Source organism: Podarcis liolepis (assembly GCF_965112155.1).
Source record: "Podarcis liolepis genome assembly, chromosome: 7".
Lineage (NCBI taxonomy): Eukaryota > Metazoa > Chordata > Lepidosauria > Squamata > Lacertidae > Podarcis > Podarcis liolepis.
This window is the reverse complement of record NC_139561.1, coordinates 41,940,606-41,963,353: the sequence shown is the minus strand read 5'-3', so window position 1 is coordinate 41,963,353 and position 22,748 is coordinate 41,940,606. Positions and strand designations below refer to the sequence as shown.

At 43.0% G+C, this 22,748-nt stretch overlaps 2 protein-coding genes across 3 annotated transcripts; one reads left to right on the top strand and one right to left on the bottom strand.

The window, feature by feature from the left end:
- Positions 1-264: 264 nt before the first annotated feature.
- Positions 265-14,671, bottom strand: EMC8 (ER membrane protein complex subunit 8). 2 transcript variants are annotated; one of them, XM_083513842.1, is made up of 6 exons: positions 14,615-14,671; positions 14,117-14,191; positions 6,129-6,205; positions 5,434-5,503; positions 3,574-3,668; positions 265-2,178 (listed from the first exon to the last, which is right to left on the bottom strand). In XM_083513842.1, exons 1-6 carry the CDS (start codon positions 14,654-14,656, stop codon positions 2,019-2,021), a joined length of 519 nt encoding a protein of 172 aa, XP_083369968.1. In that variant the 5' UTR covers positions 14,657-14,671; the 3' UTR covers positions 265-2,018. The 2 variants fall into 2 exon arrangements, with proteins under 2 accessions (XP_083369968.1, XP_083369967.1); XM_083513841.1 differs by lacking the exons at positions 14,117-14,191; positions 14,615-14,671 and adding an exon at positions 13,194-13,698.
- A 131-nt stretch (positions 14,672-14,802) lies between these two features.
- Positions 14,803-21,893, top strand: COX4I1 (cytochrome c oxidase subunit 4I1). The gene is made up of 5 exons (XM_083513857.1): positions 14,803-14,957; positions 16,889-16,968; positions 17,992-18,156; positions 18,282-18,413; positions 21,606-21,893. The coding sequence occupies exons 2-5, from the start codon at positions 16,890-16,892 to the stop codon at positions 21,740-21,742; spliced, it is 513 nt and encodes a 170-aa protein (XP_083369983.1). The 5' UTR covers positions 14,803-14,957; position 16,889; the 3' UTR covers positions 21,743-21,893.
- Positions 21,894-22,748: the final 855 nt, after the last annotated feature.

Below are 22,748 nucleotides of genomic sequence, written 5' to 3'. Positions count from 1 at the left end.
GCCACCTCAGATAACAATGCATTCATATTCTGGGCTCTGTTCTGCCTTCTACCTTCCAAAGCAGTATAGTCTAGATTTCAGAACCAGGAGAATTCCCCCATGCTACAACAACTAGGTGTTAAATTTAGCTCTAGTAACAGTTGTCACATTGGGTGTGGGGAACCTGTAGCCCTTTGGCTGCAGTTAAGACTCCCATCAGCCCCAGTCAGAATAGACACATCTGGACTACATACTCGGAATCACAAATCATTACAAAAGCCATACTTATTTCATTGGTTTTATTTTCAAGGTGATGGGGGGGGGGGAGGAACAAGGAAATGCAGGTGGTCAGCTAAACATTTTTTTCTCCCAACATAAAACCTCAAACCATTTCTGCTTAAAATGTAGAATGTGTTATAAATAAAGGTTAATCTAATACAGGGTCCGTAGGAATAGAAAAGACAAACAAAATACATGTAAAATAATGACAAGGAAGATGCCGCACCCCTTCTCCATCAAGAGGTAAATGTAGAGAGAAAAAGAAAAGAAAAAACCCTAAACTGACACATGTAAGCATTTTAAGACTCTTTTATGCTACAGTATTATATTACAAGCCTTTTCCAAATGGGCAAAAGTGGCTCAGTACTAAGTGTAACTGTTTGAAACTCACTTTATAAAGACTGTTTGCATGACATAAAGGACGTTAACAAACAGGAGTGCCTCCCATAAAAGACTTTCAGGCATGTTCATGAGCAATTCCTAATCATTTCAACGCAGCTTTGATTTGAGCTGCGTCCCATCATATTTGTGTGTCTATTATTATTTTTAACTTCTGCAGTTCTTAAATACAACTATACCATCACAAAATGGCTGCAGTCAGATGCAATGACAAATTTCAGACTCACACATTCCCTTCCTCCATGGGAGGGGAGATTAAAACTTCTCTTGCAAGCTTACAGTAAACCACAGTTCACTGTTTCGTCTGATCCCTGGCAAACTATGATTTCTGCAAACCAGAATCCCTAGACAGGTCCAGACAAAATAGAAGCTATGGTTTTCTGCAAAACATGTAGGAGGAAGGGAGAAGGTGAAGAGGGAGTTCATGAGCCTGAGGCCAAAAGCTGTTGTGCTCATAACTATGTCTGAATGTAGTCAGTAAAATGAGAGGAACTGAAATTTATAGTTGTAATCTTGTTTATACCACATGGGTGTGCATTTGTACAGAAGTTACAAGGTTCTTCTAACCACAAGGTTAAGAGAAGCACTCCTGAAACAAACAACAAGAACAAAGAACAATCCTGCAACTCACTTTTTTTTTTAAACCACTTCAAGACACAACGAGCCCTTGGAATGGGCAAACCACTCATGGTGAAAAACGACCAGGCTCATTACATTTGAGTCTGATAGGCAGAAAAATTGCAGCATTCTCAGAACGACAGAGAAACTTGGCAGCATCTGGTGGGTATATTGCTTGTCAAGCTATTGTTTTCTTCCTGTGCAGCATGTCATAGCAACAAGTACGGTGGCACACAACACCCAGCAGTTAGCACTTAGAACAACAGCTCTCAAACTGGCCACGTATTTTCACTTATAGTTATAGATTAGATTTTTTAAAAAATAAAACTAGCAATTAACTCTCTGGAAGATATTTCATAAATCTTAAATCTTTTAAAAATTACTCTCTAAAGGTTATAAAAGGTTAGTCAAAACTTTTTAATATGAATAGCTTGGATAAGTGGATCTAGTTCCCGGCTGGAGAATTACAGCAACGTATTATGCAGAGGAGGAGAAGAGTCCACAGAGGAATCTGCAAACTACGGTTGGAACCTCAAGGATTCTCATTAAAAAGATTTGACTGCATAGTGACACATCCTTTTTTTCTCTCTCTCCCAAGTGATGTGTCTCACTCATTGGCTTTCCACATCACTTGAAGGAACCGTTTTAGTACTTTATTTACATTCAAAAAGTATTCATCTCCCCCTTTTGTTTCTTCTTCAGCACAGTGGAAATGCCAACGAATCAAGTCAACGGGAGACTCCCTAGCAGAGGTGCAGGACAGCTTTATTAATCTCTGGATTTGTCCAATCATTCCGGATGTCATCCAAATGATTATCAAAATCTACTAGTGTTTCATAGGACCGGCTGTCCAGAAGTGAGGCAGAGATCCTCTGGGCTTCTGACCAGTCTTCACAGTAATCACTAGGAAGCAAGAAAAAAGTAAAGAATTAATGGTCCTCAGGAAGAACCAACCAGCCTCCTAGTCCACTGGAGTGAAAGCAAAGGAAAAATCTATCAGCAATGCATAATGACAAGCAGAGAGTCAGCTACACTACGAACAAAAACAAAAACAAAAACCACTTCAGTCAAAATGACTCACCCTGAGGAAACCTGGGAGTTACAAGAGAGGTGCACCTGTTTGAAGTATCTGCTAGACAGCCCTCACAGAGCTACAATTCACACAGAGACCTTATTCAGATGCAGTGCTACATCTATGACTTAAGTGTTGCACCGATGAACTCGCTCACTTCACTTCACTTCCCTCTCCCTTCTCTTCTTCCATCTCTTTCACAAGGAGATACAAAGCTTATGCTTCTGTTTTTAACTAGGCATAGTACAGAATTATGTTCAAACCTTGACAAACGGTGGCCAGTCTTAGTAATGGTTTATTAAAAGAGGGCAACTTCAAACTGTGGTTTATGAATCTGGCTTGTTTCAGTGAAAGCTTCTGATCGCCTCCTCCTGCTCCTCTTGGTGGCACCTTCTCCAGCCTGATGCTCCCCTGACATTTTGGGCTATGACTCCCAACAGGCTACTGCCAGCATGGCTGTGTTGGCTGATGGGAGTTGGTAGTTCTACTATCTGGAGAGCACCAGGCTGGGGAAGGCTAGGCTGAACAAGAGCTTAGTGTTGCATCCTAACAAGGCCAGTGCCAGGGGCGTAGAGAGGCATGACCCTTAAACTGTTTCACATACCATGGACAGGCCCTGCACATTATTTCTTCATGTTAGAAAAGCTCTGGCGAGAGCAGAAACCCTTTCAAAAGCTGACTGTGATTAGTTCCCAATGGATGCTACTCTGGTTGTTTCACATCTGAACCCTCCTTCCTCTCTTCCCCGCCCCACCTCCATGCCTAACAATTTCCTTTGGTAATAGGTTTCATACACTATGTTGCTGTTCTGAGTTTGTTGGCTTTACAGTTTGAAATATTATTCAATTAGGCAGATCTGAAATTTTATTAGGTTAACACTGGATCTAGGTCGTTAAATTTTTGTTCTTTATTTATCAAGTTGGTTTGGAAAAAACTACTTTATTCAGCTGCCCAAACTGACTCCTCCAGATGTTTCAGAATAGAAGTCCCATCAGTCCCAGACAACCAGCACAGGCTGAAGAAGGCTGAATTAATTCATTGTTTGGATTTGCTGTGTGCTTGTATTGATTGTACATTATATATTTTTGCATTGACTGTTTCATACTCATAGCCAGCTGCTTATTTTGGAGGCATTCCAAACTTAGGCTTCGTTTCAAGGTAAAATATACTAAATATAAAAATGTAAATGCTGCTTAGGAGCAAAGGTCTGTTCTATGAATACTCACAAGTGCGGGTCTTTGCATCTCCATTTGTTTTCGTGATGTTCGTACACATGAACAGTCGGTTCTATGCACTCCATTGTAAATTTACTATTATCCACCTGATGCAGAACAGAGAGAGGGAACAGAAAGCTCAGTGGCAGAATGTCTGCTTTGCATGCAAAAGGTCCTAGGTTCAATCCCTGGCAGCTCCAAGTAGAACTGGGAAATGTTCCCCTGCCTGAATCCCTGAAGAACTACTGCCAGCCAGTGTAGGCCAGGTATGGGGAACACCTGTCCTCTCTAGCTGGTTGTCAGGGCTCTCCCAAGCCCACAGACCCTGTTGAACCACACCCTCCACCAATCCTGCTCTGAACCCTCCTTGAGTGTTTTTGCCTTACTGGAATGCTTCCTTGAATGCAGATCATACTTCTTGCTTGTCTGGATGGAAGATAAAGAGGCCTACTGTACAAGGTAAAATTCACAGCTGCTGTTCCATCAACTTTTGCCTCTGGCTCTTGGAAGGTTACTTAGGAGGAAATGCAGCTTTTGAGCCGAAAAAGATTCCCCGCCCCGGTGTAGACAGCAGTGAGGTAGATTAACCAATGCTCTGAATCTGTAGAAGGGAGCTTCCTATTCAGAAAAGCATTCTCACCTAGACACATACCCTGGAACAACCTTACAATTTATGCACTGGAAATGGACCCTTGAAATTAAGTTGGAAATGTGGAGAATGAACTAGAAACGAACTCCTATTCAAATAGTGGTTTTCAAACTTTCCACCTTCAGGGAACTCTTTCCAGCTTGTTTTGTCTGCTGAGCAATCCGTGATGGTCAGCCACAGACACCTAGCAGGTTGCAAAGGATACTTGGGCATGTTTTAAGTGCACGCACTTGTTTAATGCAAGGCATAATTTAGGCCTGTTAACAATTGGCTCCATGGTGACATTGTGCAATCTAGAACACATCCAACAGTTTCCCTGCAGCTATACACTGCAGGTATAAATCCCATAGTGATGGGGAAACAAACTTTCAAGGAAATAAGCATCATCATTATTAATTCAATTAATTATTATTATTCAATTAATATGATCAGGATGACAGCCAATAAAACAGTATTAAAACAATCTACACTAAAACAATAGCTGGTTGCTAGTTCTCAAATAGCCAGGGCCTCAAAAAGCATTGCTGACAGTGATCTCAATACAAAGGCACATAGTTGCAGAGCAGGGGTGGGGAACCTTTTTCAGTCCAGGGGCCACATTCTCTTCCAAGCAATCTTCTGAGGGCCACCTGCCACTAGTAGGTGGGGCCAGAGGCCAAAGTGGGGCAATTAATATGAATTTTACCTGTGCAGAATAGGCTACTTACTTCACTCTCAAGACACCTCTCTCTAGTCTCCATCCAGGCAAGCAAAGTTCAAGGACATTTTCCAGCTAGGCAAAAACACTTGAGGGGGGTGCAGAGCAGGGCTGGTGAGGGGCATGTCTTGGAAGAGTCCCAAAGGCCAGAGAGAAAGACCATATCCCCTACGTAGTGGTTCCCAATCTCTTAGAGAGAAGGGAGTGATCAGAGTACCCAGGTCAGAAACAGTATAGGGCTTTGTTCACCATTATGTCTTCTTGTTTTACTTTAAATAAATGGAAGAAACTTGAGCAACTGAAGGATTTTCTGGAAAACAGTTCTGAAGCACACTGCTTTAGGGTGATGGTGCGACTTCATGGTAGCTAGGGAGGGTTGTATTACAATACTTGCAAATAAATGAAGCACTTAGATTTCAGAAAATGTAATCTAAGCAATTGATGTCATTAGCCATGGCCATGAAGTATACACTAAAAGAAAAAAGGCAGCGGGGGGTGGAGGGGCCAAGGGAAGGATATTACGTACCATTATGAGGGCTGTGTCGTTGAAGCCTTCTGCAATCCTGGAGGCAACCTTTTCAGCAACCTGGTTTGGACTACAAAAAGCACACACATTACTTACAATTCTGCTATTCTTCAAATCAATCATAATGAAATTGGAACACTTGAATGAAGAGATGATGATAAGATGTCCGATGATGTGCTCAAGAGGAAACGTTTTATACGGCCTAAAGCAAGAATCGGGAACCTCTGCCCCTACAGACATTGTTGCACAACATCTCCCTTCATCCCAAAAAACACTCACCACACTGGCTGGGACTTACTGGACTAGGAGTCCAATGACATCTGGAGGGCAACAGTTTCCTTAACCCTGGTCTAAAGCTAAACCAGATTTGAAATAAACTGATGGTGGCTGGGCAGTGCCAGTCCTCTATTTTGCTCACTCCTCCTGGCCAACCTCCTGTTCTTGTAACAGAGACATGGGATATGGGCCTCATTGCATCAGGCATTAAGCAAAGCCTATAAATTAAAATAAGGCTTCTGCAACCAATCTGGTGCCTTCTGGATAATCTGGACTACAATTCCCATAGCATCAGGTTGCTACTGTTAGCCTTTGATTCGGTTCTTTCTTTCTTTCTCTCTCCAAGTCCCTCTCCCCTTTATGTGGCTCATGTCCATTTTTGAATGGGTCGCAGTGGCAAGGTGGTTGCAGCAACATACCTGGCATCTTTCAGACGTTCATTAGCTTGATAGTACCCGGCTATTACATAGCTATTCTCTTTGCACCATGAATCAATCTGAAAGAGGACATAAATAAAAAATCCGTAAGCATTCAAAACTCAAAGCACTGGCTAACGTCACACAGACCGGAGGGCAGGGGGTGCTAGTTAGTGAATTAGTGGATTGAAATATCGCCACTTTATACCAATTAGCATGGGAAAACATACCTCCCTTTTGAGAGCTGTTGCAAGGACAAAATGAAAACTTTTGGGCTGCCAGGGTACTAGGTAGAAAATCTATTTCTCAAATGAAACATTATTGCTGTTAATCATTTCATTAAAAACTTTAAATTTATGTTCTATACAACATATAACTTGCTCTCCTACCCCGGTGAAACTGGCCATGGCCACTGGTCCCATCACCTCCTGGCAAATAGAAGGGGAAGAAATGGAGGCAGTGAGAGCTTTTACTTTCTTGGGCTCCATGATCACTGCAAATGGTGACAGCAGTCACGAATTTAAAAGACGCCTGCTCCTTGGGAGAAAGGTGATGGTAGGTGGGACAAATTCGGGACTCCTGGATATCAGCCCAACTCTCTCATAAAGCTGTGGAAAGCCACCTCAATGAGCTGTCTCCAAGTTCTACTCAGAGGAGAAAAACTGAAATTAAATATCCTAATTTACTCATGCCCACTAATTTCAAAGGATCTACTGAGTAGAACTTAGAAAGATATAAAGGGTTTTATCAAACTATCAGTGCGGTGGATGCAGGAGATCTGGGTTCAAAGTTATCGCTTTGGTCCTGGATTTAACTGTGTGTTTTTCTGTAAGACATTCGCACGGTCTCAGCCTGCCATGGAGACAGTGATCTACTAGGGGCTGCTGAAAGTGGTAAAAACACACACCATGAAATGCTTTTTCTAACTGTAAGTGCTATATGCCTGCCATAGCAATTCCTTTCCTTTACAGATAAGTTGGGATTCCTGAAGCCTGACCTGGTTGACAGACACATGGAAAAGACAAGCCAGAGAAGGACTTTTATGGAGAAGTAAAATATGACAGCATAGGTATGCATAAGGAAGGGGAGAGACCATCTTGCCCTTCCTCTGGTCACTTCATTAAGCATGGAAGTGAAGGGGCAGAATGAGCGGAGAGGGGTCTTAGGATGTGTGTAGAAACTTCATGGGGTGGGGTGGGAAGAGGACAGACGGCACAAGTCAGAGTGGAGGGAAATCCTTGTTCTTTTGTCCCCTACTTGCTGTGCAGAATGAAGGGCTGGTGGACTCTGGACTTGCTAGTACTCTCATGGGAGAAGGGGCGAGAAAACTGGTCACCAGCTCCACTCTAAAAGACCCACATTTAAACTGCCCAGCAACCAGGGCTGTGGGCTTTAGCAGGAAGAGCAACATGATCCTCAATTGGTGATAAGGTGCAGATTCTATTGTGTCTACTCTGAACCTCCACCCCTGCTGCAACAGTCACTTTAATTAGTGAAGATATTTGCATAATATCATTTTATCCTAATGTATCATCTGATCTGCCACAAAGCTTTGTTAAAATACCCAGTGAGAATTAAAGGGGCAAATTCATCTTGGGTGTTATGAGGCAGGATTTAAAGTGCTGCATTTATCCATATCAGATTTTGGCCCAGTTTCAGTGGCTTTGGAATATATCCCCATATTTGCTACTCACAATAAATGTAACTGATTAAGATAATCCAGTGATTTTGGGAGGTGGAAAAACGAGCTAGCAATTGTGCTTTTTGCTGTCAACTATCTTAAAAAAATGGGGGGAGGGGGAATTAAGTGGATTGCAGAACATTTTGGATGCTGAATTCCAGCTTCCTGCAAAACACATCAATCTCATGGTTAGCAGAATAATTACAGCCCTGAATTAAACTGTCTAAAAGCAGAACGAAGCTACACAAATAATCTCTTCTAAAAGAATGACATGGATTTATGTGTTTCATTAAATTGTCATTTGCTGGCATTGTTATACTTAAAGAGCCAACTGCTGAAGTAATCATAACCCCCATTTCAAGGGTTTATAGATGCCATTTTAATTGCCAGCAAGTTGAGATCTTTTAACTAAAAACTAAACACCCGGATAAAACATTCTTACTCACAGCAAACATTAAGAAGCTGATCTGAAATTTTCCTTTTGCTATTCTATAGGAAGCTCAGTTTCTATTCAATTTTAGGGGAGCAACAGAGAGAGACAGCTCTGCTCTGGCTTGTTAGCAACAGGTTTTTTTTAAAGTAACACTTTATTGGGTTTTATAAACAAGGATCATATGAATAACAAATTATACAAATAAATGGACCAAGTCTTCTCATGTCATTTGTACATCACAAAAATAGCACAATAAATTTGCAGGAATATCTACAACATATGCTTCATTATTAGTGGTCAAAGGGGAAATAGGATAGAACAGAGTATAACATTCAACACCGCATAGCTAAACCCCTAATCAGAAGCCCTTGTGGTTGTGCTTAGATTAAGTATGAGTAATAGTCATTTTTCCTCTTATGTTACCAATGAAACAATCTAAAGTGTTGAACATTAATGAGTGTGGGAGCACAGTTCAAAGTGAAAATAAAAATTTATGTTTACATTTTAATTTTGGTCAACCAGACTGCTGTTGGGAGGTGGGGTCTTTTTCAGGAATACTGGCATAAATTAAACCATACCAGGGTAAAGTCATATTTCTTGATCTGTCCATGTGCCAGCTGTAATTTATTTCATAATCTTGCAAGGACGGCTGTTTCCCAAACTGAACCTCAAAGTTCAGTTCTTTGTCCTACAGCTATTTTTCCATATTTGAATGTAATGACATTTACTTAAGTGTAAGGAAAGCTATTTTATATTGGCAATGTGTACACATCACCAAGCACGTGTACCTGCCTTAAAACAAGCATTGCCCTACCAGGTGATAAAGTTTCCTCATGACAGCTCAGTAGATGTGCTTTGCAGATGGCCAGGCACAGTTGGGAAGTAGTTCTCAAATTGCTCCTTGCAATTCCCAAGAGTTAACTGTCTCATTTGCCACAAGTACATTTAGTTATTTGTGGCCTTAACACAAATGCACAGACAGCTTTCGCTGGGGTTCTGTGCATGGCAGCCAGAGGCAATTTTTATTCCCAACAAATGGCCAACTATCAACAAGCTTGGCCTAGTGACCCTTGGCTTGGCAGAGGAATCAATTTTAGCCTATTCCCGTGGCATATCTGCTTGGCTCATGTGGTTAATTCATCCTTTGTTGATTGGTTCATTGTGGCCTTAACTTTGTAAGCCTATCATTATGCATGGGGCGGTGGGAGGACTTGGTATGTGGATCACTTTCCCTTAAAATAAGGCCTTGTGTGGTTTTTTGAGTTCTCTATTACTACTCTGCAACTCCTTAAGTATTCTTGTACCTTGACAATAATCTTAAAAGGACAGGATGTGAGCAAAGACTCTTCCTTGGACAGAATAAATATTTCACTGGGAACTTCTGCTTTCTACACTTTCTCTCAATACTGTATCTCCTTCATGCACCTGCTTGGTTGCTCCTATCCTTTAGACTTCAATCTTTCTAGTGATGGTCTCAGCACTGCACTTTGTGGCTTTTGGCTGGACAAATAACCAGGACTGCTGGACCCAAGTTGATATACACATTTCATCTTCTGGCGTTTCTACTATCAATCAGCAAATAGGCTGTTAAATCTGAATGCCACTTACAAAACCACAAGGCAGCACAATAAAAAGTTAGGCAAATATGGATAAGCACCTTGGCTTTCTAAGACATCTCGCACTATCCTTGATTACGTTTGTCAAAGCTGCCACAAACAATATTTGCATGCCACATTGATTTGCTAATTGATTAAAGTTTGACAAATCCCAACTCAGCTTAAAATGCACAAATACAATTTCTTCATAATTAGATTGTTTGAGGACTTGCAGCATTTCATGAATTCTGCAATTATTTCAATTTCCCATTAAAGCTACAAGCTGATTTTGCAAAGATTTCCATTTGGTAAAAGTCAGCGCTGCCACAATGCTCTGTATACCAAAGTGATTCACTGCCCTTAAAATTCAATATCCATGGTGCTCTTCATTCACCTTTGTACTCAGCAACACAACTTATTCCATTGCTGCCCAGCCTCCTCTAGATGCTTTTGGTTTAATTACTCTGATATCAGAGGGGCTGTGAACACACTGGTTATTATCTGAAGAGATATCACACGCTATGCACTGTCCAGGCGGCCAAAATGTTTATCGTTTTCAATGCTTGATTTATAGTGCACCCATCAACAGATTCCCAGGGTGAATTACAAAAAAGTTTTTTAAAACCACAACAAAAAATTAGAACAGGAACATTAAAACATCATGTTAAAAAGCAGTTAAAAAAATATCAGCCAGCAAAACTAAAATGAACAGCAAGCACTGCAAAAACAGTATGAAGATCGCCCTTCCCAGACATGGCACCCTTCAGATGTTTCAACTACAACTTTCATGAGCCCCAGTCAGCACAGCCATGCTGCCAGGGGTTGATGTAAGCTACAGTAAAAAAATATCTGGAGGCCACCAAGTTGATAAAGACTAAAGATGAAAAAGCTGGGGGAAATGAAAAGATATTTGGTGCCAAAATGTCATCAAGGTGGATGCCATGTTAGCATTCCAAAGTTGGGTTCCCATCACTGTGTAGGTCCTTTCTCCTATAGTCACCCACTGCCCTTAGATGGTGGGAGCTCAAAAACAAAAGCCTCCTTTGAAGATCTTAGTACACTGTATAGGCAGACACATGTTGAGACAAACGGTCTTTCAAGGTATTGTGGTGTGATGCTGTGAAATATTTAACACAAGGACCTTTGTACATTTAGCAGTTGCATTGCCAAGGACCGTTGGGCAGGTGCAGCTTTTCAACCCCCCTGCTGTCCTGTAACTGCTGAAAGTTCAACTTCTACAAACCAATGAAAAAAGTATAGAGGTGCTAACTTTGGAAGCATAATATCCTCTGTGCTAGACAATGGGAAGGGTTATTAACAGGTAACATGCTGAAGGGATGTGGCCAGATGCCCCTGGGAAGGCCACATATCAGCTCCCCTCTGTTGTTTGTCCTCTGCATGCATGTGATATCCAAAGGTATGCTGCCTGATCATCTGTGAATTTGTGTAGAAGGCAGCCTTCCCCAGCCTGGTGTCCTCCAGATGTTTAGAAATACAGCTCCCACAACCCCCAAATTCTGACCAACTAGAGTTCGAGGGAGTTATACAAAAGTCTGGAGGACAGTTAGGGGATGTTATTATAACAGTTCATCTAGCACCGCACCCTCAATTTCTCATAGTGGGTGGGTGGATGTTTAAGGAAAGCCCAAAAGAAGCTCCCCAGCAGCTGTCTTTCTAAGGCCTCTTCACGGGGAGGTTATATATAGGCCAGCATCCTGTTTCCAACATTGGCCAGCCATAGGTTTTTTGAGGTACAGAGGTAGCAGTTGCTTTTCTCATCTGTCCCATTATGTGGCACGTTGAGCTATATTGCCTACAGGCAGGGAGGCCCCATTTAGTTCTTATAGTCAACAGCATTCAACGGACATATCTACCATGAATTAAGGCAACAGACCCCCTGCTTTGCTGTTTGCTCCCTCCCCTCAATCTGACATTTAGAAGTATACAGTGGTGCCCCGCAAGAAGAATGCCTCGCAAGACAAAAAACTCGCTAGACAAAAGGTTTTTCCGTTCGCGATTTGCCTCGCAAGACGAATTTCCCCTGTGGGCTTGCTTCGCAAGACAAAAACGTCTCGCGACTTTTTTTTCTTTGACTAAAAACAAAGACATGTTTTGTTTATAAAGTTAATTTATTTTCCCTTAAATTTTTGAACTGCTCTTTACAGTATGTGTGACTTTAAAGAGCAGTTAATAAACTGTTGTTGTACCAAATTTGGCTTTGTTTGGACTTTTTTTGACCATAGGAACGCATTAATTGATTTTCAATGCATTCCTATGGGATTTCGTGCTTCGCAAGACGAAAAATTCGCTAGACAACAAAAATTGCGGAACGAATTAATTTCGTCTTGCGGGGCACCACTGTATTACCTCAGCAGTTAAGAAAGGCCGTAAATCAACTGCATCACATATAGAAGCAAGGCCCCAGGCTTAATTCCTGGTGTTCCCAGCCAATGTCAACAGTACTGAGGTAGAAACCAATGGAGTGACACAGTACAACTGACAACTTCCTAAGTTAACCCTTCATTCAGACCCATGAGAACCAGAACCTTACTTTTAGGGGAAGGGCTGTGGAAGACCCCATGATTTACATGCAGAAAGTCCCAGGTTCAATCCCTGGAGTCTCTAGGTAAGGCTAGGAATGTCCCCTGCCAGAGAGATAATACTGAGCTAGATGAAGTGAGGATTTGATGTTCACTATAAGGCATAGAAGCTCTATTCACCCACAGGGAAGCCTTCCCAAAAAGCAGCAAACAAATTAAGGATCAGTTTCCCATTGAGGAGTAAAGAAACACAAGAAGCTGCTTTATACTGAGTCTTAGTACTGTCTACACTGATTGGCAGCAGGCTCCCCAGGGTTTCAGACTGGCAGGAGTGTATGCTTTCCCAGCCCCTACCTGGAGATGCTGCTGCGGACTGGACCAGAAACCTCCTGCATGTAAAGCAGATGTGCTACCATGGAGTTAAGACACTTCCCCTAAAAGTAATATAAGACGCTAGTCCTCATGGTTGTGAATAAAGGGTTTAAATGAGAATATGGGAAGCGGCCTTACATTTAGCTCAGCGCTCACTGACTGGCAGTGACTATCTAAGGTTTTAGACGGGGAGGAGTCTTTCCCAGCCCCTACCTGGGAAACTGAACCAAGAACTTTCTCCATGGAGAGCAGGTGCTCGACCACGGGGTTAGGGTCCTTCCCCTAAAATCAAAGCAAGACACTAGTCCTCGTGGTTCTGAATGATGACAATGTGAGGCCTTTATACCGCGTTAGACCCATTGGTTTATCTGCCTAGCTCAATTTACTGTCGACGCCGGTTTCCTGCCTCCCACCCCACCCGCTTGGCAGCCCCCCCGGCCCACCCACCAGCGTGAGCGCCACCTCCAGCATGGGCGCCAGGGCGAGGCTGCCATGGAAGAGCGGGATGCAGTCCACGAAGAGCGCGTGCGCCGGCAGGTGAGGCCCCGTCGGCTCCCTCTCCCGGCCTCGCTGCTGCTGGTGCTGCGGCTGCTTCTCGGCCACCAGGAGCCCGTTGACGGCGCAGTGCGGGTACTTGGCGCCGTGGAGCACCATCTTGCAGTAGGCCTGCGTGCTCAGCTTCATCTTGGCCGGGCCCCCGCCTCAGTCAGCACAGCCGTCGCCGCTGCTGTTTCCTCCTCCTCATGTGGCCCCGCTCGGCAGGGGCAGCTCCGGCCTCCCTCACGACCACCGCCGCTGCCCGCTTCCGGCTCCACGGGCCCGCCGCCAAGCACCGACCGTAAAGCTGGGAACGGGGAGGAGGGGGAGCGGCGCAAAAGTGTCGCGAAAGGAGCCTCTCCAAGTCCCATAGCTGAAGTACATAGGAAGGGTGGCGAAGGCCCTTCTAGACTCATATCTATGGTCTTCTCTAGTTCCGCCTTCTTTACCTCCCGTCATACCCCGCGGCGAAAAAGCCAACCTAAAGTTGTTCCTTTTTTTTTTTGAACGCATAGAGTTACGGGTCCATTGTCTACAAACAAGGTTGCTCGGTTATTTTTGACGACCCTCTCCCGTTTTCCCCCTGTCTTATGTGGGATAAAACAAGCAAGAGATTCCGAGAAAACAAAGGAGGAAAACTCTGTCTTTTTTTGGGTGGCATCTAAAAAGCTAACAAATTTTATTATGGCATAAGCGTGCATCTGATACGGTGGGCTCTAGTCCACGAAAGTTTATGGCACAATTTCTACTAATCTGAAGATGCTACAACACTTTTGCACTCTCTCTTTTGTTTTGCTGCAATAGACTTGAGTTGCAATCCTAACGCCACTTACCTGGGAGTAAGACCCACAGAATTCAAGGAGACTTGCTTCTGAGTAGACATTGTTAAGGATTGCTCTGTTACTCCTCTGTAAAGTGGAGAAAATAAAGTACTTGAGCGTAGCTACATTACTATTAGGCGGGATATCTCTCCCTCCCCGTAAAGCAAAGAGAGCAGTTAACAATGCATCTAATTGAGGTCTTATTTATTGTGAACGGCACTTTGGAAACTTACTCTCCCTGCCCCTCCTAAATAGGAAAAATGAAGAGTGACACACACAATTGTCTGAAAAACCACCTTCTAAGTTCTAAGTTCCTTTTGAATTTCTTTTTTGCCTTTCCTTTTTCCAATAATTTTTTTTGAAGTTTTTGGTAGAAAGTATTGCTACCCAATCACAGGTAAACAACAGTTCTATATTTCTCTGTCCTTTTTCTATAGCAGACTTCACCTACTAGTAGTTTAGGGTAGAAAAGACAAGGAGCGACTTTTAGAGGTGTCTAAGGTTATTCACGGTGCGAAGTAAGTAGATAGAGAGAAGATTCTCTCTTTTCATTCTGGAAGGTCAATTCAATGAAGCTGGATGTTCTTGATGTTAACGCGGAAATCACCCCATAGGGTAAACGATACCTGGTTACTTTACATTTTCCTATATCTATGTCTTTCGTCGTATCCCGTCATGCTTCGCGGCAGAAGGCTTTAGGCACCGCCTGGGAGGAGGGACTTCCGCCCTTTTGGCGGCTTGCTCCGTCGCTATCCCATGCTGCCTTGCGTTTCCGCTTCCCTCTCCTTCCCTCTTTCCGTCCTCATTCTCCGGGGTTTAGAGGACACGAGCTGCCTCGGGTTTGTGGTGGCAGGTGAGGGAGGGGCTCCGCCTCCACGGAGAAGAGTGAGGGGGAGGGCCTGTGGCGGGAGTGGGGAGTTGCGGGGAGGAGGGGGAGAAGGAAGGCATCCTGCCTAATTGGGGTTTCCCGGTTGAATGGGGTATCCTGATTGGGGTTGGTGATGGAGAATGGAAAAGATGCTGGTAGTTGCCCTAGGAGAGACGAAGGGGCAGGCAGACATGTCTCCCTTTGCACGCTTACCTGGGAGTAAGCCCCATTTCACCCATTGGGGTTTAATGGACCAACCCTTATTCAGAGATAAGCCCCGCCGATCTGAATGGGGCTTGCTCCCAGGTAAACATTCAGAAACATTTTAGCCCCGCCTCATGCACAGGATGCAGGAAAGTAAAAGTGCCATTGTTTACACCTATACCCTGAATGTAAGCCCTGCTGAAGTTAGTAAGACTTAATAGCCCAGCCTTATGCATGTGTCTAAATCCTGCATTATGGAGCCTTATTTGTGGAAGTAATCAGTGCTGAAAGCTTCTCTGTCCACTAGCCTGTTGAGTACAGTGGGGCTTACATCTGAGTATATATGTTCAGGGTTGAACAGGAGTGGGGTGCTTGTGGCCAGCTAGATGCTGCTTAACTGCAACTCCTGTTATCCCTGACTACTGGCCATGCAGGCTGGAGCAGATGGAGTTGTCTTCCCATAACAACTGGAGGGCTGCATGTTCCCCACCCCTACTCTGGAAAGTAACAAAATGTTGTTACAAACATTTTGGGTTCCTTCCTTTTGGGAAGTTGGGCTGTCAACTCTGGAGATATCCCATAACCTGTTAATAACAGTAATTAACAAGTGGTAATGCTTCTCTATGGCATGAAAAGTTTTATTACTATTATTTAAAGTATTTATATCCTACCTTTCTCCCAAATTGGGACTCAAGGCGGCTCACAACATATTAAAAACATCCTTACAAAATACAAAGAAACAAAAGCAAACTAATTAAAAACAATAGTTAACAAACTTAAATACAACAAATTTAAAACAGCATTGAAATAACAATTGCCCTTATAGCAGCCAAGTGGTCATCATTGTCTGCACCTAGTTTTCAATGACCTGTCTGAATAGGAAGGTCTTAGCCTGCTAGAAGAATGATACCAAGGAAGGAGCCAATCTATCTTCTGTTGGGGGAGAATTCCACAATATGGGAGCAACCACAGAAAATGCTCTCTTGTATCACCACCTCCATGCTTCTGATATTGATGATACCAAGATCATTGTGATTTATTTGTTAGATGAATTGGAACAGAGTTGCATTTCCCCTTCAGGCTACTTGACAACCTGTTGGGAAGACACACTGGGCTGCAGTCCTATGCCTGTTTATCCATTAAATGTGTGGGATGCCTATTGCCCTTCTTGCAATGTATATATGCAATTGCTGCAAACATATTGAAAGCAGAGCATGGAAAATCCCAGGTATCTGTTGTCCCAGATTGTATTAAAAAGGAGGATGCGGTGCAGAAGCTTACATTCAGTTTTAACTCTGTAGCTGTAACCACCCTTCCCCCGATTTTTTGGTGTCACCTGTGGGTAGAAGATTTTCCCTTCCAGCTCTTTGTTTGTCAGAGGTTGATTAGTAGAATGCAGAAACTGTTGGTAGTCCTTTCTTGTGAGAGGAGATGGGAGTCTGTTGCTTGTTGGTGCCTTCTATTCTTATGCCCTTAAAACCTAAGTCTGCATCTTCTCCAAATGTTACTCAGTAGGCTACATTTTGGTTTGCTGCATGGTCATTAGAGTTGTGAGATTCCAGCACTGTATTTTGCAAGAAAGACAATGCTGCAAGAAATGACATGTGGACAGTGTTTTGCAAGAAACTGCCAATGGTACTTGTAACACAGAAGGAAAATTGTATTTTTTTGATTCAGTCTGATATATAACGTTGTACCTTTTTCTCTTTCAGGATGTTGGCTTCTCGGGCATTTAGTCTTCTTGGCAAGCGGGCCATTTCCACTTCAGTCTGTGTGAGAGCCCATGGGCATGGTAAAATGATGGCTTATTATTACATTTTTACCCTACCTCTCTTTGAAGGAGCTTAAGGTGCCATACAACGGTCTTCCCCTTACCTGTTTTATCTTTACAATAATCCTGTGACATTGACTGGCCCAAGACTATCCAGTGGGCTGTCATGGCTGTGTGGGAATGTAAGCCTGGGTCTCCCTGATCCTAATCCAACACTCTTAACCACTACCCCATCCTGGCTGTCATCTTAGCTTAATTATCCTAAAACTGTTCACATACGTTTAGTACATTTCACCGTATATTATCACAACAGCTCCTTTAAAATAGATTAGAGTGACAAATAGTGACTTTCCCATACAAGTGAGAAAAGCTGAATGGCTTTAAATCTGCCACATGCCCTATTACAGCCTATCGTCTGATCCATGAATGAGGAACCTGTGACCTTGATATGAAATAGAACCCAACAACCCCATCATGGGCAATGGTCAGGGATTATGAGAGTTGTAGTCCAGTAACACCTGGAGGGCCACAGGTTCCCTGCCCCCCATCTATTTCATCATAATGACATAATGCTTCCAGAACTAACTTATTTTTCTTGTGGGTCCTCATGTGTGAAGGAGGAGGAGGAGTTTGGATTTGATATCCCGCTTTATCACTACCCGAAGGAGTCTCAATGCGGCTAACATTCTCCTTTCCCTTCCTCCCCCACAACAAACACTCTGTGGGGTGAGTGGGGCTGAGAGACTTCAGAGAAAGGTGACTAGCCCAAGGTCACCCAGCAGCTGCATGTGGAGGAGCGGAGACGCGAATCCAGTTCCCTAGATTACGAATCTACCGCTCTTAACCACTATACCACACTGGCTCTCTAAAAATCCATTGTATTTAAAGTCTCTGCCTTTCTTAAGAGAAATTAAAAGATGAAACTGCCCAGTGCAAATTTTAGTGTGTGCCCTTCTGCTCTGATACCTTTGTTTGGTTTATGCCATTCCAAGCTTCCTGGGATTGTATCTGTGCGAGACTTCTCTTATTTTCCCTGCCAAACAGGTATTGCAAAAACGGAAGATTTCAGCCTGCCAGCTTACACTGATCGTCGGGATGTTCCATTGCCTGAAGTTCAGTTTACAAAAAGTCTCTCTTCAGAGCAGAAGGCCCTGAAGGAGAAAGAGAAGGCATCATGGACTGCCCTTTCTTCTGCTGAGAAGGTTGCATGTAAGTATTTATGGTTACAGTGGGCTGTGTTGGAACAGGGGAAAGCAGGGTGGCAGGCAAAGGTGACTTGGCTAACTTTAAGCTTCAGCATCTCAATTGCACCCTCTCTTCTCCCCACCTTTCAGTGTACCGCATCAAGTTCAATGAGACCTTTGCTGAAATGAACAAGGGGTCATCTGAATGGAAGACTATTCTCGGTGGGACACTCTTCTTTATAGGCCTCACTGCTTTTGTTGTCATTTGGCAAAGAATGTATGGTAAGTAGTTGGCATTTAAGGAGCATCTTAACCATTAAGGTAGCAAGGTGTCTCAAGTGAGAAGTGTATGTCTTATGATCCCAAGAGTAAGGAGAGAGGTGTGTGTGCATGTGCACTGGGTAATATAGAAGAACTAAGCAGTTACACTTGCAGGTGTATTTGCGCCAACATATGGCTCTTTTAAGTCATTGAAGAGCATCATTGCTATGCTCTGGCAATTTAAAGTACCTAAATCCATGTATTCTCTTGGGAAGCTGCTTTGGCAATTCAGAGTTGTCTTTTTTTTAATAATATGATGGCTGTACTTGAGGCAGCTTAATAGCCAACACAACAGCGTATGGGGCTACTCACTCTTTTTCATGCCACAGGTTCTTGGCTTTGGATCTGTAGCAGGATATGGGAGGCCCTGGGCAGAAAAACACATTGTGTTCATCTTTGTCATAATAGGGACAGGCAAATCTCAGGTGTCTGTCTATCTTCAGGTAGATCTGTAGCTGATCCCCAGCTCCCATAAGCTTATAGGGGCAAGAGTGCCCCAGATGGCTTATTTTCCAGACTTCCTTTTAAAAGATGGGGTGTGTATAACTTCACAAAAGTCGTTAGCTTAGCTGCTCGCATTTCAGCTACATAAATTATTGCCATCTCAAGCAACAATAGATCGAAACAGTTGTTAAGCTTTCTTGCCTTAATTACTTGGAGACTATCTGATTTGCCATTAAGAGTTAGGCACCTGACTGTTCAGAAAAAAAGATTTGATCAAATAATAGTCAGGTATTACATAGCACAAATTTTTAGAACAGCAGAATATTTAAACATCAAGCCTAATGATGATATAATTACAAGGTTTTTTTTGGTAATATCTTAAACAGTGAAACTGACTCTAAAACAAATACAGTGGTATCTTGGTTTAAGAACAGCTTAGTTTATGAACAACATGGATTAAGAATGCTACAAACCCGGAAGTAGGTGTTTTGGTTTGTGAACTTTGCCTTGGAAGCAGAACATGTTTCACTTCCGGTTGAGTGTGTTCCATTTGTAAATTGAGCCCTGTGCTGCTATGGGAAAGCACGACTTGGTTTAAGAACACTTTGATTTGAGAATGAACTTCTGGAACGGATTAAGTTCATAAATCAAGGTACCACTGTAAATGAATTAGAGTAACTACTTGGTACTGTGCACAATTCATTAACATTTCTGTAAGTTTTCATACTTTTTACACCCAGGGCTAGCCTACAATTTCCTTCCTTTGGGAGGAAGGATGGATTATAAGTTCAGTAAACAAAATAACATTACATTAGTGATTAAGTAAAAGTCGGTTTTTAGAAGACAGGCATGGTACTGCATCAGACTAATTCTCCAAGTAGGATTACCTTCAACTGTTTTTTGCCTCAATCTGTGTTGTCAAAATAATCAGTACACTCCTGGCTAAGGCAGGGCAAAGGAGCAAGCTGCATTTGCTCCTGCCATTCTGACAGGTGTGTCAGTGATTGAATTTACAGAAAGTAATTCCTTTCTGTTTGTTGTGTGCAGTCTTCACTAGTTGCTACTGGGGCCAGCCCTATCAATGGCCAAAGAGGTAACTTCCTCAGGCAGCAGATACTGAGGGGGGCAGTAATGGTATCTCTCTGCCTGTTGCTTCTGGATCCACCAGCCACTGCCTCTGTTGGAGGAGAGAGCCATGAGTGCCACACAACCTGTCCTATGCCTTTGAAGCTAGGCTGCTTCCCTGAGGTGTGGAGGACACTGCTCCATTGCCAGTGTTGGAAGTAAGATTCAGTGGCTAGTCTAGTTAGCTTTGGTACTTGGAATGGGGGTGAGTGAGCGAGTGCCATATGGTCAGTGGAAGCAGGACCCTTAGGGTGAATGGGGCACAGCCCAACCAACCTTAGTTCGCCTGCTTTCTTAGAACAAATTGAGGGGTGGCCTACCTGTCATTACCTCTGGCTCCACCTAGTGTTGGTTCCAATAGGCAGCAGCCTCCACTACATCTTGCCCTTTGCTTTGGGCAGCAAAAGGCCTTGGGTGGACCTCAGCTGCCATGCAGTAAATTCAGTGTGAACTGGGAACAAATATCTGTTAACATAATACTAGATTTGACTATCCTCCCCCAGGGCCAGGGCTTTTTCAGTGACGACTCCGACCTGGTGGAGTGCTCTGTCCCATGAGACTAGGGCCCTGCAAGACAGTGCTATTCCACCTGGCCTTCAATTTGAATTAGCCTGATCCCTTATTCCCTTTTCCCTTTCCTTTTCTATGAAGAAACCCTTCTGGGGCCCCACAATTAAGCTCTTCCTTGGTCTCCTTGCTGGCCCTAGTAGGACCAACTTAGTTAGCCCTGGTGATCATTTAATGTCTACTGGCTGGGGGTTCCACCCCCCCATGACCCCTGAATTTTAGAATTTTATTGATATTGATGCTGCATTTATGTTGTATTTTATGCTGTTTTAATACATTTTAATCAGTGTTTTATATTTGCTGTTAGCCGCCCTGAGCCGGTTTTTAAACCAGGAAGGGCAGGGTATAAATAAAAAATTATTATTATTTATTATCTGGCCGGACGATGTTTGTGAGATGTTTTCATGTTTTAGTTCTGAAGGCAGAGCAGAGGTGGCTTTCAAATGTACCTGGGCCAGATAATGCTGAGAGAGCATCAAGCTTTTGACTCACACAGAGCGTTGTGTCTCAGATAGCAGTAGTTGGATGCTAAAATATAAAGTCTCTAAATGACTTGCAGTCATCAGACGTGCAGATACTTTTTATTTATGATTATGAATCTCCTTTCACATAAGCCACAAAACAATTTACAAACTTACAATAAAAACAACTAAAGTAGTTTTCAAAACAGTACCAAAAAAGAGAGAAAAGAACAGAAAAGCCGAAGAGAGACTTAAAAACATCCTGCCGGAAAAAGCTTGTTGAAACTAAATTATTCAGTTATTTGCAGAAAATACAAATGAAGGGTGCCTGTCGTATCTCTAGGATGCTGTTCCACAAAACAGTGACAGACGCACTTGAAACCCCTGCTCTGAGTTTGAGTTAACTGTGGAGTGGGCTTTCATCTCTGCATCCTTTTGGGAAGCAAATAAGTTCTATTGTTTCTAGGCTTTTGGAAAGCTTGGATGGAATGTACTTCTTACTGTTGACAAATTGGAGATGTCATGATCTTATTGTAATTTGCTTTTCAATTTACAGTTTTTGGGCCAATCCCTCGCACTTTCACAGATGAGTGGAAGGCCATGCAGACCAAAAGAATGTTAGATATGAGAGTGAACCCAATTGACGGCTTCTCGAACAAGTGGGACTACGAAAAGAATGAATGGAAAAAATAAATGCACTCCAGGGATCGCCACTCCTGTTCTGGCTTGAAATGTTGAAACCATTCCTTCATCTCCATGTGACCTCGCTGCTTCTGTGTATGGGGAAGAAAAGACCCCTCTATTCAAAGAGAAACCTTTAATAAATGTTTGGTTTGCTTGACAAGTTTATTCTGCTTTGTTCTAGGGTCCAAGGAAGCATAAATTGTCCCTCTTGGTATATTTTTAGATGTAAAATCTACACAGCAAGATTAAAAGTTGAAATTAAAAAAAAGAGGACTTTGTGACCATCTCTTGATGATAATCTTTTAAAAAAATATCTCTGGGGGATTCTGGCTGCTGAAATACCAAATGCATCTTATGTCATCCAGCAACTCTGGAAGCATCTAGTGTGCTGATGCATATTTAATAAGCACTTAGTGCTTGGAGTTGTCAAACCACGGCAGCAGAAATGGCCTGGCAAAAAACCGATTCTGTGTTTTTTTGAGTGCATGCTGAAAGGCAGGACCGCTGCTTGACACGTCAACATGCAGTGTGCCACAGATTGTAATCAGCAGGGAAACCTCACCTCTCACTCTGCATAAAACTTGAGAGTGTGCAGAACACAATGTAGGCAATAAATCTGCCTCCAACGATGCCTATAGGTTCGGATGCTGCTGCCCTGAATTAGCTCAAGTTCTGCACCAAGTGCTCAGCAGCTTCTGCTACTGCAATGCAGCAAAGGTGTTGCCTGAGGGCTGACCTTCTGGAAGCCTTCCCAAAGCTTGGCAACACCTTGCCTTTGGCTTCCCACAGGGTATGTGTGTGGCTGAGCTGGCAAAGGGAGCTGCTTGATGGCAGTGATAAGTCACTTTGGTGGCAAAAGGAAATATGACTGCAGAATATCATTAACTTGAAATCTACGTTGCACTAGATCTGATCTATGTTGCAATCTGCCTCTACAGGCAGCTTTAGATGTCATGACACTACTTTGAGAAATCCATCTGTGAATGCTAATTCCTAGTACCTTGGTGCTCTTTAG